Here is a 14930-nt window from a genome sequence, read left to right as displayed (position 1 = left end):
TGGAAAAGGATTGAAGGTGTTTCAATTCTTTACAAACAAAAGAGATTCAAGATAAATACAGTACAGAAAGCCAGAGATTTTCTGAGAAGACTTCGTCATGATGAAGAAAAAGGACCACAAGAAGAGTTTAAGAGGCAAACCAGAAAGGAGACTAAGAAAAACGGAGAAGAGGGAGAAGGTGAGCCGAGTGGAAAATCTACACCAGAGTTGGACATACCAATAAGAGGAGAGGAAGAAGGAGAGAGAGAGTGGACAATAAATAGAGGAGGTTAAAGAGATCAAAATATATTATTATTAATTTAAAGATGTCAATGAAGATTGGATCTTGGAATGTAAAAGGATTAAATTCTAAGTTTAAATGTAGTAAAGTTTTTCATTATTTGGCGAAGAAAAAATTGGATATAATATGTCTTCAAGAAATCAAAATAAAACAAAAAGATGTTGCTTACTTAAGAAATCCCAAATTTGGACAATGTTTTATTGCAGCGAACCCAAAAAGAAAGAGCGGTACTATAATATACATAAATAACAAATTTGAAGCTGTGGAGATATGTAAAGATGAAGAAGGCAATTTTTTAGCAATTGAACTACAGGTTGAAAGGAAAAAAATTCTGCTATTGGGCGTCTACTGACAAATGAATTTGACTTGATAGATGTATGGAGAAAAAGTAATCCTTCCTTAGATGGTCACACTTTCTTGTCAGAATCACACAAATCTACCTCTCAGATAGATATGTTCTGGATTTCTAGTTTACTGCTACCAAGTGTAAAGGAAATGACAATCTCACCAAGATTGATATCAGATCACAATTTAATATCTATACAATTACAATTTAAAGTTAAAAATTTTTCATGGAAATTAAATGATCCATTACTACATGATCACAGCTTCCTAAATAAATCCAAACAGACTCTGAAGAATTTTTTCAATGAAAATTCCGGGAAAGAGACACTACATAAAGTGATTTGGGACACAAGCAAGGCAGTGATGAGAGGGGTTCTAATACAGAGAGGCGCGGAAATGAAACGGAAAAAAGAAAAGGAAATGCAAAAATTGGAAGAAGAAATGAAGCAAGCTGAAAAAGAAGTAGCAAAAGATCCGACGAATGATCAAAAGGGGAAGAGATATAAACTGTTGAGAAAAAAACTTGAAGCAAAGATTTCGGAGGAGGTGGAAAGGAAGTTAAAATTTATAAAAGAATTTTTTTTGAAAAGGCAAATAAATGTGGTAAATGGCTGGCACACAGATTACGTGACGAGAAATGTAAAAAATTAATTACACAGATAAACACGAATAAAGGATCTTGTGTTAAACAAGAAGAAATCGAAAAAGCTTTCTGGGAATATTATTCACGACTGTACAAAAGGGACAATATACAAGAGGAAAAAAATAAAGAATTATATTTATAAGCAATGCATTAAAAAAATAAATAAACAACAACAAGAGACACTGAATGCCACTACAGTATTACAATAGAAGAAGTTGAATCAGTAATCAAGAAGTTAAAATTGGATAAAGCTCCAGGACTGGATGGATTCACGGCAACATATTATAAGGAATTTATAGAGGAAATTAAGTTACCTTTAGTTAAAACTCTGAATGATATAAAAGAACACGGAATCCCTGAGTCATGGAAAAGTGCAAACATCACAGTAATTCCTAAGGAGGGGAAAGATTCTTTACAAGTAGCTAATTACAGACCAATTTCTTTATTGAATACTGACTATAAAATTTTTACGATGATTTTGGCAGATAGATTCAAAAATAAATTACAGGATTACATTAAAGAAGAATAGTCAGGATTCCTTCCGAGAAGACAATTGAATGAAAATACCAGATTTGTTATTGATATTCTAAAATATTACGAAAGAAACAATCATAAAAAATTAGGCTTAATATTCCTGGATGCCGAGAAAGCGTTTGATAGCGTTAACGGGAATTACATGTTTGAAATAATGAGAAGGATAAAATTAGGAGTGGACTTTGAAACTTGGATAAGAAAGATATATGAAGATCAAAATGCACAAATCATAGTCAATGGGAATAAATCAGAACGAATTGAGATTGAGAAAGGTACAAGACAAGGCTGTCCAATATCACGGCTTTTATTCATTATGGTTTTAGAGGTATTACTCAACAGAATTAGAGATGACTCAATAATAAGTGGCACCCAAATTAAAAGTTACAATTACAAATTGAAAGCGTACGCAGACGACATTTTGATTGTAATAGAGGACCCAATAAAGCAAGTACAACAGCTGTTTGAAGTAATTGAGGAATACGGGAAAATATACAGCTTCAAAGTAAACTACCAAAAAACTGTTATGATTACGAAGAACTTATCAACAAAAGAAAAACAAGATTTAGCAAGGATTACTGATTGCCAGGTGAGAAAAAAGACGAAATACTTAGGAGTTTGGATAACTGATAAAAACACGGAACTTTTTGAGAACAATTACAAACCAAGATGGAAAGAAATTTAAAAAGATATGGAAAAATGGTCAAAATTGAATTTGTCTTTGTTTGGACATATTGAGGCAATTAAGATGATGATTCTACCGAAAATAAATTTCCTATTTCAAACAATTCCCATTCTAATTAATGAGAAAACATTTAAAGAATGGCAGAAAGATTTAAATTTATTTGTATGGAATAATAAAAAGCCACGAGTGAATCAGAAGATAATGACGTACCAAAAAGAAATCGGTGGCGGAGGAATTCCAGACCTAAAGCTTTACAATGAGGCAAACATATTAAATTGGATTACTGAATGGATCAGGCTGAAAAATGAAAAACTCCTTAATTTGGAAGGATTTGACAACAGGTTTGGCACGCATACTTATGGTATGATAAAGCAGCTGTACACAAGGATTTTTTGCACCACTTGATTAGGAGATCCTTACTTAAAACATGGGAAAAAATTAAGAAGAAAACATTTCGAGAAATACCTTTGTGGGTATCTTCTCAAGAAGCATTTTTTGGAAGATGGAAGGATCTCGACATTTGGCTGACTTACAAAGACATTTTAACCAAATCAAGTAATAATACATATGAAATGAAACCGATCGAAAATTTAAAACAACTTGACCCCAAAGTACATTGGTATCCTTATATGCAGATTAAAGAAAGATTTAAAATAGACCAAAAACTGCAAGACTTTGAAAAAGAATGTTCAGACTTGTCAAAATTTTTATTAAATACAGTTGACAAAAAGTCTGCTACATTACATATATTCCTTAGAGAACTTGAACAAGAAAAGGAACCTGTTTTGGATACAATGATAAAATGGGCTTCAGATCTGCAAAATACTATAGAGATGGATAGTTGGAAGAACGCAAGAGAAAGGACTAAAAAATTCACTAAATGTCAAAACCTCTGGGAAAATTATTGGAAAATGGAACACAGATGGTATTTAACGCCGAGTAAGATAACAAAAATTTACAAAACAGGCCTGGGCCTACGTTGGAAATGTGAAAAGGCACCAGGAACTCGGTTCCATGTTTGGTGGAAATGCCCAAAACTAAAGTTGTACTGGAAAAACATACACAGAGAAATTGAATGCATTTTTCAACTGAATTTTGAAATGAGACCAGAAATGTGTTTACTGAATATGTTAGATAAAGCTCCTGCACAAATCAAAATTAAACATGAGAGAACAATACTATATTTAATAACTGCCACCACGATTATATTAGCTCAATATTGGAAAAGCCAAATAATACCTGATTTGGATCTTTGGTGGGCAAAAATCCATGAATTTCGAGAGATGGACATTCTCACTGGCCGTTTATCTAATAAAGACGCTACACTAATAGAGGAAGAGTGGGACCAGATAATGAAAAATTGCAGGTTAGAGACATAAGAATGCAGACACGACAGCCTATAAGCAAGTTATTTGTAATATAACACTTAAGAAATTGTATGATTTGGGGGAATATACTTCAAGGTAACAGGAAGTAAAAAGAGAAACTGATATTAAAAAAAGAATATTGAAATGTATGGCTATAGTGTTTGGGGAATTGTTTTTAAAGTGACTTTGGAAGTACTGATTTGTGAACTTCAATATATTTTGTATATACTATGTAGTAACTTGGCTTTTTTATTGTTTTTGTATATAAAATGCTTTTATAAAAAAAACACTATGTTTTGAATTATTTGTTGCCACAATATTTGTTAGGACATTGGGAATCTAAAATACATGCAAATCCATTACAAATTCCCCAGAGATTAATCAGTAGATTTCAGAAATGGATTTCTTGCTGAAACAAAACAAGTCAGACTTTGGTTAGTACCTCAACTGAAAACCATGTAGCACACAAAGTTATTTGTGTGAGTGCATCATTACAGAAATGTAATGTAGTAGTGAAGAGGAGGTGGAAGATAACTACAACTACAACAACACTTTATCGTAACATTTATCCTACTATTTTGGGGGGGGGAATCAGGTGATATTGTGATGAAACACATATTTACAATACAATACAAACAAAGCAAATACATAGCAGACCAGGGGAAAAAACCTAGCATCATTAAAAACTGAGATGAGTGCATAAAACCAGTAGAAATAAATAATAACATGCCTGATGGAATAAAAAGGTTTTCACCATTGTCTTAAAAAATGGAACTTGGCACACCTCCCACACTACATGTGGTAGCATTTCTTTGCCCAAATGTATAATGTTGCCCAAACAAAATAAAGAGTGGAGATTATCATAGCAACTGATCAATAAAAAAGTGGAAAAAATTACCCATGGAGCCAAATTCATCCTGACTAGGTAATGACCATGCTGGTTTTGTTGTTATATCATTTATAAAGCTCTAAAAATTAACTGAGCACAGAACAAAGATTATTGTCAACTGATGGCTGGTCCACAGTAAATGTTGTGACAGCTGAATACTGCACACTAAACAACAACTTTCATGGATGTAAAGAGTAAAGGAAAGAACTGGCATGCAAAACACTGAGATGTTAAGAAAGCCACAAGCAGAAAGTAGCATCTGAGCTGACATAGCCGTCACTACTTCATAATAATATGTGGGAGTGTAGTGACATTTTTTTCATGAGAAACAGAATCTTTTGACATGGTTGTCTTTTTCCACTCATGGTTCCCACTATAAACTCGGCATGCATGTTGCTAGGCTGGGAGTTGTAATGTGCCTTCATAATTTACAGTTCTGGACATTTTTGTGTAGGATTTCTGAAATCCAGTGATTTAACTGGGAACACTGGAACAATTAGGAGCAAAATTTTACTGGGAATGAATAAACAAGTAATAAAGGAACACAGCCTGCATGCACTGCATTTTCTGGCATGGTCATGGGCTTCTGTACAAAAAAATGGTACATCATTTGTAAATTTTCTATTGGTAGATAAATCTGGATTCCCGAAAGGCACACAAATTAAAAGTGTACAAAAATACTGAAAATATCATTCACAGGGATCAAATATTCAAAAATATACAATACACCTAAGTTGTTTTTTGCTAGACACACTACCAGAGCATGAAAATATGAAACTCCTGAGCAAGAAGCTATTTGAATGTACATGGTGTGATATTATTCTGAAATCAAACTCGGCTTATGAATGGAAACCATTCTGAATGTGAAGGATGAAAAATGAGTTATACAGTATTTAGATGGATTTCAAGTCAGCATAAAAATGACAACTAAGAAGGAATGCAGAGGCAGCTGATAAAATTTGCATATGCTGCAGAACTTGGAATGATGGAAGAGAAATCCGTTGGTCTAAAAGAGATCATCAATAAACGTTTGGAGTAACTGGGATATATGGTATTAGCAGCATGGGTAGATAGATCAGTCAGCCGTTTAATTTAGAGAAATGTTAAGTGCCATTTCCTGAAAAGTGTGGCAGACATACTCTCTTGAGCTGTAATCCTGTCAGAGCTCACAAATTAAGCATGGGTTGATCTAGATAAGTAATTTGTCGCATGTCAGTCCTGCAAGGGCTGGAGCTGGTGATTTTATATACAGCAGTATCCCCTCTGACTCAGTGCTGGATTAATGGTAGGATTTCATGGAACGCTGGTGTCATTGACCTCTATCAGTAGCTAAATACTACACTGTAGTTTTGAGACATTTTGAAGGAGCTGGTCCTGTCCACATTCCAAATATTTGATGTCTCTGTAAACATACTCCAATGGGTTTTGTTGTGCTCAGGTGCATACATACAATAACCTAGAATGTTACTTCAGAGTTTATATCTTTATTCAAGAGCCTGCACTTGGATTTGTTTAGGATTAAGTAACAAAACAAGTACCTATTTCTCAGGCAAGACTATTGATATTAGGAATGTAAAGAATATTTACTTTTTAAAAATCATTGTTGATGTTGTTGTGTGCCTTCAAATAATTTCTAATTTACCATGATTCTAAGACAAACCTATCATATTTTTTTTCTTTTTGAGGGGGCAAGGTTTATGGTGGGGGGGTGTTGCCACTGCCTGCCTATGAGGCTGAGACAGTGAGGCTTGTCAAAGGTCACAAAGTGATGATGTAGAGGTTTGAACTCTGGGGTCTCAAACTTGTGGTACTATAATCTTGTTGTGTGTGATCTCAAATTTGCAGACAACAAAAACATTTAAACAAAAATGTAAAACAGTAGGAAAAAGTCTGAATAGGCTAAAACCATATTAAACCATTTCTTTTTAAAGACAGTTAAAACCCATTAAACCAGTTAAAATAATTTAGAATGTGCAGATTTGGATAAAATCAGTTAGGCCCTGAAGGTTTTAATAATAATAAAAAAGGCATGTTTTGATTTGGCACTGAAATGACACTTGTGTTGATGCCAATTGGGCCTCTGTTTCCAGCAAAGAAGGCCCTCTCCACCACCACCTGTGTCCTACTATAAAATACTCATAATTTTTCTAGTCTTCATTGAAAAAGAATGTCTTGAAACCAAAGAAAAGGCCAACCACTGTGAGATTTTTGTGAATAATTTTTTAGCACAAAACCTTGGGTATTTTGTGCCTACCGGTAATAATAATTATTATTATTTTACTAGAAGCAATATTTTTGTTCCTATGATAATGTAGTTTGCTCTAAATGTAGTCTGTGCAGGCATGTTGCTTTTTACACAAAAGGGACAGAACAAAAAACATGAAAGCCCATATTCACAGTGGAAGAATTATTTTCCTAACTTTTTTGTGTGCAAACCCTCAAAACTTATTAGCAGAAAAACATAGATTTTGTGTAGAAAGTAGAATGAAAGAAGGGAAAGTCCTATGTGCTGTGTCAATTTTTTTTATTTTTAAAAAGCTCAACTTGTTTTGATCTTATCACCCTAATACCCAGGAGATCCATTTCTATAGAGAGTACAGACCGCAACATCAGAAATTTCTGATAATTTAAGGCCAATTGGTGATAAGGCTGAAACACACTGGACTTTGTAAGAATAAAAAATTTTGACCATCACACAGCAAATGGAAATTTGCCTCCTTTCATTCTACTCTCCACACAAAGCAAAGTGTTTCTCCTAAAGTGACCAAAAAAAAAAAAAAAAAAGTGAGAAACATCATCAAAAGTTTTCTCCTAATCTTGCCTAGTGGGAACATTTGAAATTATTGTTATTATTATTGCATGCAAGAATGAAATAAGTGAATATTTATATCCCTCCTGAATGCCATGTCAGTGAGTGGGAAAACAACAGCTATCAACATGGCTTGCACCTTGGAAATCTGAACAAGATGAAGAAATCACTCCCAACTTTGCTCAATGGGTATAAAGGCAGGAAAGGCCTAGGAGTAAGGAAGAAGACTTGCAGTGATCTATCACAACTGTCTCTATCTGACTGGGCACTCCATCCTGCATCTTTACAGTTTTGGGCATGTGTGTCTGAAGGTGCATTTTCAGAACAGAATAAGAATTCTGATGGTACACTGGCCATCCTTCTGCTCAGTAGTTTTCTTTCATTAGCTGGCCAAGATCACTTTGACACAAGTGCTCAGTTCACAATGGCTTGTTCTTTCAGAGGACTTTTATATATATAGATGATTAGACAATCATTTGTGGAGTGGCACATGGTGCTGTGGCCTCCCTGGCAACTATTAAACTTTTGTCCCTACTGAATGAAAAATCAGAAGACTTTTATGCATTTTTACTTTTTCCTCCACACTTTTTTCCTCCACACTTCAGGATTTATTTTTTTGCAAACAAAACAAAACAAAAACACCCCCCCCCCATTTGCATCAAAAATTGGATTTCTTACAAAAACTTATTTTTCTACACACAGCATTTTGTGCAGAAAGCAGTATAGGGAGATACAGTCTGACATATAGCCTAGACCTAAACCAGGTTTCCTATGTCTTACAAACAGTAGGAGGCAAACTCTGGATGGAACTTTATTAGTCGCTTGTTAATATCTTGAAAAAAATTCCACTGCTGTATACTGTGCAAGTAGGAAGTAAGGATCATGCTTATAATTAGATTGAACAACCTACATACCAGCCTTGGATAAAATCAAAGGCAAATAAATAAAATGAATGCATAAATAAAATCATTCACTTTTGATTTTTGAATAATAATTGCAGCACCTCTAACCCAATGGAGCCAAATGTTCATGTTCTCATCTACAGTATAATCACATAATAAAGAATGAAGTGCTGGCCACAAGTGTGAACCGATCCCAGTGTATATAGGTGATATATTATGTTTCTAACCAGTGTACAGTGGAAAAGAAGGTATAGGAAAAGACAATTTTATGTGATTTGGTGGTCTTTTTAAAGCTGTTCTTTATGTTGAACTAAAGCTTCAGATAAGAATTACAGTCATGTACCTATAGCAAGCTGGCTAGCACAAATGAAAGAGGTGTAGTAGACTCTCTGGGGAATGATACACAAAAAGCTACTGTGGTAATAGAAATAAATAATGAACACTTTTTCCAAAGAATAATTTGGGGAAAGTGCAGCACTGGGAATACATACTGTCTTCAAAAAAAGAAGAAACAAGCCTTGATGGGTTCCCTAGCTTACTTTTTCTTGAAATGCCACATATTTCTACAGAGGCAAGCACAGTCAATCGCTATTGACTTTACGGGATTTGAAAACAGAACAAAGGGAACAGACAACAAAGTAAGGCATAATTGTGTAGAATGTTATCAACAACAAGTGTGGAGAATCAGGAAGCAGCTTTTGCTTTGTTTAGGAAAAGGCCAAGAATTAGCTTTATAATTGCCTACAGTATCAAAAAACTATTTTAACAATAAAGGGGGGAAGGGCATTGAAACAAAAAGATAAAATGAAGGTTGGCATTTCAACAGAACAGAGGATATTTATATTGAAATGAGAAATTTCATTTCATAAGGAAGTGTGTTTCATTAATCAGAAAAGTAGTTTGCAAACTACTGTTTGGCCTCAGATATTGCTACAATTCTCAGAAACTCTAGTTGGTATGATCAATTGTCAGGGCTTCTGAGGGCTAACAACATTTAAGGAAGCAAGATTGGAAATTACTATTTATTAATTTTAGGAGCAGCCAGTGGATCACTCATTGAGAGGGTGGTAAATCTATTCTTGATTTTATTGCTGCTCCTTTGACCAATGCTCCAAAATGAATGGGAGCAATCCCAGTGCTGGGAAAACCTGGCGGAGACAAAAGTATGAATAGTTTCACCATCCTGATGTAGCAGATCCATGAGCTACTTCTGATTTGCTCTCATATTTTCATGGGATAAGTGCTTTTCTTGTTTCTGTGTGTTTCCTTCTAGACTTTTATAAATGAGGGCTGGCGATCATAGGCTCTCCAGATGTTACCAGACGGAATTTTCCAAGAACCTACATCAATAATTTTGCTGGCCATGGCTGATGGAAGCTGCAGTCCAACAGCATTTGAAAGGTCAGATATTCTTCAGTCCTGGGACCAAGAAGGAATGCATATGGGAAAGGGTTCTGCTGATTAGTTTAGTTTATGCTGAAGAAATTCAAATATTTGGATTCAAATCCTATGCACATGTTTTGAGGGAAATAAGCACCAGTCATCTGCAATCTTACATTTAACAGTAAGACTTATATTCAACTAGCCATGTATAGCATTGGTCAAGAAGCCACATTCTAGTATCTCTAAGTAGTGGATCTATGGCTATGGGTGCAAAGAAAATGAGAACTACCACTCTTGAAGTGGTGATTGTCCTTTAATATCAGGTGAACTCTCATGTTTGCCTTGTTTCACCCTCAAATGTGTTTCACAATCCCAGAATTAGTCTCCTGGCCAAGGAGGAGGTGTAACCTGCAATGGATGGTGGAAATAGTTCCTGAACTCTTAGATGCTACCAACATGTTCTCTTGGCTGATCTTTAAGATGAGAATAGCTGCATATAGCAATCTGCTTGTAGCAATACATGTGTATTGTACAAGCCCACTAAAGGCTTTTGAGAGAGGAACACAACACTTCTTCACCTCCTACTTAAGGAGGGATGAAAATTTTGTTTCAGATTATTTGTGATAAAATAATTTACTTTTTATTCAAATTCAGGATAGGATTTTTAATATGTAAAATAAAACATCAAATATAGAAGAAAAAAAGCTCTGCTTGACACATCAGTCCAAATTCATTCATAAATGTCTGGATTTGAATCCCTGTGCATTAAAGAATGTTAGTGCTAGCTAGACTACACTTCCCATTTCTTTTTTCTCAAAGCATCTCCATGAGAAGCAATTACAACAGGGTCCATTCCATCCTGAAATTAATTCCACTTATTAGATTTAGCCAGTACAAATAGGATGAGTGTTGTAGTTCATTTTTGAAGAATTTAGCAAAGTATGCAGATGCATTCATCTCTGAACATATGAAATTTGAAAATAAAAATATAGGAGAAAGTAAAGCAGTTTTCTTTGTTTCTACCACAGGCTGAATCTAAAATCTACTCTAGAAATTATTTTTAATGGGACAGGACTGCTCTTCACTGGTGCTATATCTACAACCATCCTTACAGTTGATGGTGAGTCATTTTCAAATAATCCCATTGACTTTACTAGCACTAATGTTCATAAATTCTTCTGGATCATTTGTGATGACATGATTACTGTGAATATTCTGTTCTCTACTTGAAAAGGCAGAAAGATACATTTGGTTTTTGTTCTGTATACTGTGATTTAAAGTCAGCTCTCAGTACTAAACAAATGCACCATTGCTCATAAAATAGCTAGAGGTGAAAACAAAGAAAACCACCTCTAGAGACAGAAGAAATTGTACCAGTGCTGAGTCTTTTTGAGTGCTGAAATTGCTTTTGTAAGTACAACAAATGAATTTGTATTTAAAGTGCTGCATAAACCACAGTATATCACATTTTCTCTGAAAGCATTTATTTGAAGTTCCATATCTGTAAGGGTTACATTCATGTTCCACAGTGCAATTGAGAAGCACAGTTCTTCTCAGTGGACCTATCCAACTGCTCTGTTTTCTCTTGGGCCTCAACTTCTTTTTAGGTAAAACATTAATAAAGCAATGATTTCATCACAACTATGTTTGTATGTATCTGAAGTAGGAAATGTTAATAGGTATGAACAACAGAGCAGAGTATTTAATTTACTACAAAGCAGCAGCAAAGGCAGCAAACACAGGTGAAAGACACCTCAGCTGTGTACCTTAATAGCATAATACAACTAGAAAATGCCAGCATAATTCATCTTAAATCCTTTGTTCATGTTTTCTTCATAAACACTAAGTAAGATTATAAATTCACCTACACCCCCAACTTCATAGGAATGCAATAAAAAATAAATCCATCTTTTCTACTCCATAATGATTCTACTTGTAGCTGTAAATGAGTGACTAAAATAATTTATAGTCTAAATAACCTACATTAAGCCTATAATCCTATACATATTTAGCAGGGAGAATGTTTCACTGAACTCAATGGGACTTTCTTCTGAAATAAACTTGCACAGGATTGTCATATACATGAGCTTGACTATGTACTGCTGTTTTGAAAAATCAGCCCAAAAGCAATGGGTAAAATCCAGGTCCATTAAAGTCAATTGAATTTGTGCTGCTGATCTGAATTAGAAAACAATGGGGAATATTTTGTGTAGGAGGTGAATTTCTTAAAAGATACCACTGCTCTGGTATCCGTTAGAATTTTTTCATCTTTACTGAGGGAGAGATCATAAATCTTTTTGGATTAGAGTTAGCCTACAGTAGATATTTTGATTATATATATAAAAACAGAAATAAATGCCTAAATTATGTGCACAGATGGGACATAATTGACAAGTAAGTGGACGAACCTTCACAAGACCAACTAAGTCTTCAATATGTTTTCTTCTTCAAGGTAGCAACAAATAATCTGAGCAATTCTTTTCTGGCTATGAGAAAGCCTTTAAAAATTACACACTTTTCAAAGACTATATGCAAATTGGGACTTTTTTTGCAAATTTTACATGTGGTTGTTTTGCACAGGAAACAGCATTTTCTGAACAGGAAACAACAGAATTATTAATTCCCACACAGAAAATGTTTGTTTTCACACAGAAAATGTTAGTTTGTATCTAAATCAACCCTGTGTGATGTTTATTCCAAATAAATCCCAATTATAGCATTTTCTGTCCAGGATTTGATATTTCTGCATTGAAATATTATTTTTCATGCAGAAAATGTTGTTTTCCATGAAAAGTAACAGTGTCTGAATTTTGCACAGAACAAGTACTGGACTGTGAAGATTTTCCTCAATTCAGGATTCTTCTTGTCAGGCTGTTTCAACATTTTAAAAAAAAGAATGGTTTTTTTGACAATGTTTCACATATTTTAAAGATTTTTTGCATCTCAAAAGCCAACTCAAGACATCACTTTACATTCCAATAAACCACAACCCCATCCAGGTGAAATGGGGGCATGCATCTTCATTTGACAGGACTTTTCAGCTAAAAAAGTGAAGTCCATACAAAACCAAAGTAACAGGGAAGTTGACCAAATCCAGGCAGGACAGTTCTCAAAATATGTAGGGTGCAACATGTTGCTCTGATGCAAATTTACTTGCTTCTTCACCTTTCATTTATTATTCACTTCCATTTGCTTATACAGTCAGCCCTCCTCATAGGTGGGCTTGCCTTCCGTGGCTTTGAGCGCAAGCCCCGTTAGAAGTAATGAGGTGCATACCCACACCGTATGCAAGCACGCACCTCATTATATCCTATGGGGCTTGAGCATATGCTCATTTCCCCATATGTGGGGGAGTCCGGAACAGATCCCTCATGTAAAGGAAGGGCGGACTGTATAAGAAAAACAGTATACCCAATGGATTTATACTCCGTGCATGCAAATTTGGCATAGTGATCTGAGTACTGGAGTAAAGCCCTCCAGTTCAAATTGTTACTTAGACATGAAAAATCATTGGATGGCATCAGGCAACACACACACATGCACACACACATAGCCTAAGATGATGGTCATCTCAATAAAACTAGCCCCTAAACCCCTATGATAGGGTCACAATAATTGGAATTAAAAGCATATAACTAACTAACTAACTAACTCTCTCTCTCCCTCCCTCCCTGTCTCTGTGTATACCAATGGGGTCATATACAAGTGGTCATTTAATCTGAGAAGCATTGCTAGCATGTAATGGTTTTTAATTATTTGGTAACCCCGCTTTGATCCTATGGGAGAGGCGGGGAAACACAAATAAAATTTATTATTGTTATTATTATGACCCCTAGAAGAAAAATAAAAGCTCAGTTCTGCAAAAGTAAGGAGCAGTTGTCAGCTTGACAAACAGCAATGCTATTGTTATTATGGCAAAGGTTTTATAATGATTCTATTTAATAGCTGGAGAGTTTTTTTTACCACTCACATTGATGTCTTCCAAATCTAAGTTGTTCAGAGCAACATTGTTCCTCTTCCAGATGATGGGAGGTCTCAAGGTTCCCTGAATGGTACAACTTAGTACTGCACTTTGTCCTACTGTTGCTGTAGTGATGCTTATTTTCTGATCTTCTGGCAGACTCAGTTGAATTACTTCTGTAAAAGATACATTGCATTAAATGTTAATTAGCATCCAGGATTTCCATACCCAGATCCGTTTAAGGTTTTAATTTGAATCAAAGGCAAAATAATTTTGAAATGGAGACAAGAAACAGAAATGTTTCAAATAAAAGGTCAGCATGACATTTCAATAAGATTGACAGACAACAAGCAAATGCCTATTAAGAAGAGAGGTTTTAAACATTAAATGACTTCAAAGGAAAAAAACATGATACACAGGCTTCAAAAGTACATCAAAATATTTGTTCACTCTGTAAATAATACTGTAACAGTCTTCTGAACCAACATATTCATATTGAGACTTTCTATCTACATTGTTGTTTTTTTCCTCTTTTGAGCGGGCATCTGTTCAAACAACCCTTTAGAGTTTAAATTAGGGATGGAAAGAATATGTGGGAGGAAATGGTTGGAAAGCATGTTCCTTCAATGGCAACAAAGTCCAATGGGGAAAAAAATCCTAGACAGTTTTAGTCTTACTGTGTGCAAAATTCAAACATTGTTTTTTGTGCAAAAATATTTTTGTGGACAAAACAGCATTTTAACACAGAAAATAATATTATTTTCGATGCTGTTTCTTGTACAGAATATACTGTAAATGCCTACTTATTCTGCACTACATCTACTCATAGTGGTTTGCACAGAAACAATATTTTCTGCATAAAAATTCTGCACTACATTCATATTTTACAAAGAATAAGTGCAAAATTATGAATAACCTTCTAAACCAACATAGTTTTCAAAGACTTTTTCACAGTGAAAATAAATTTGTTAGCATTACTCATTGTTTTGTTTGAGAAAAAAAATAGTGAATAATTACATCCCTATTTTAAAAATGCAGAGTGATGTCAGCCATGTTTATGCCTTATCTCTATATAATATGAGAATGATGAAGGGAACGTTAATGTCAAAAGAAGCACAAATATTATGATAACTTT

At 34.6% G+C, this 14930-nt stretch overlaps 1 protein-coding gene across 3 annotated transcripts in view; it reads right to left on the bottom strand.

Moving 5' to 3' along the window:
• FSTL5 (follistatin like 5) overlaps positions 1–14930 on the bottom strand; it is a 420360-nt gene that overhangs the window by 120088 nt on the left and 285342 nt on the right. For all 3 annotated transcript variants that reach the window (XM_042470475.1, XM_042470477.1, XM_042470476.1), the window contains one exon: positions 13805–13971. In XM_042470475.1, the coding sequence (XP_042326409.1) occupies positions 13805–13971 (167 nt within the window). The remainder of the gene's footprint in view (positions 1–13804; positions 13972–14930) is intronic.

The sequence above is a fragment of the Sceloporus undulatus genome, chromosome 5 (assembly GCF_019175285.1).
Source record: "Sceloporus undulatus isolate JIND9_A2432 ecotype Alabama chromosome 5, SceUnd_v1.1, whole genome shotgun sequence".
Classification (NCBI taxonomy): domain Eukaryota; kingdom Metazoa; phylum Chordata; class Lepidosauria; order Squamata; family Phrynosomatidae; genus Sceloporus; species Sceloporus undulatus.
This window is presented reverse-complemented; position numbering and strand designations above follow the sequence as displayed.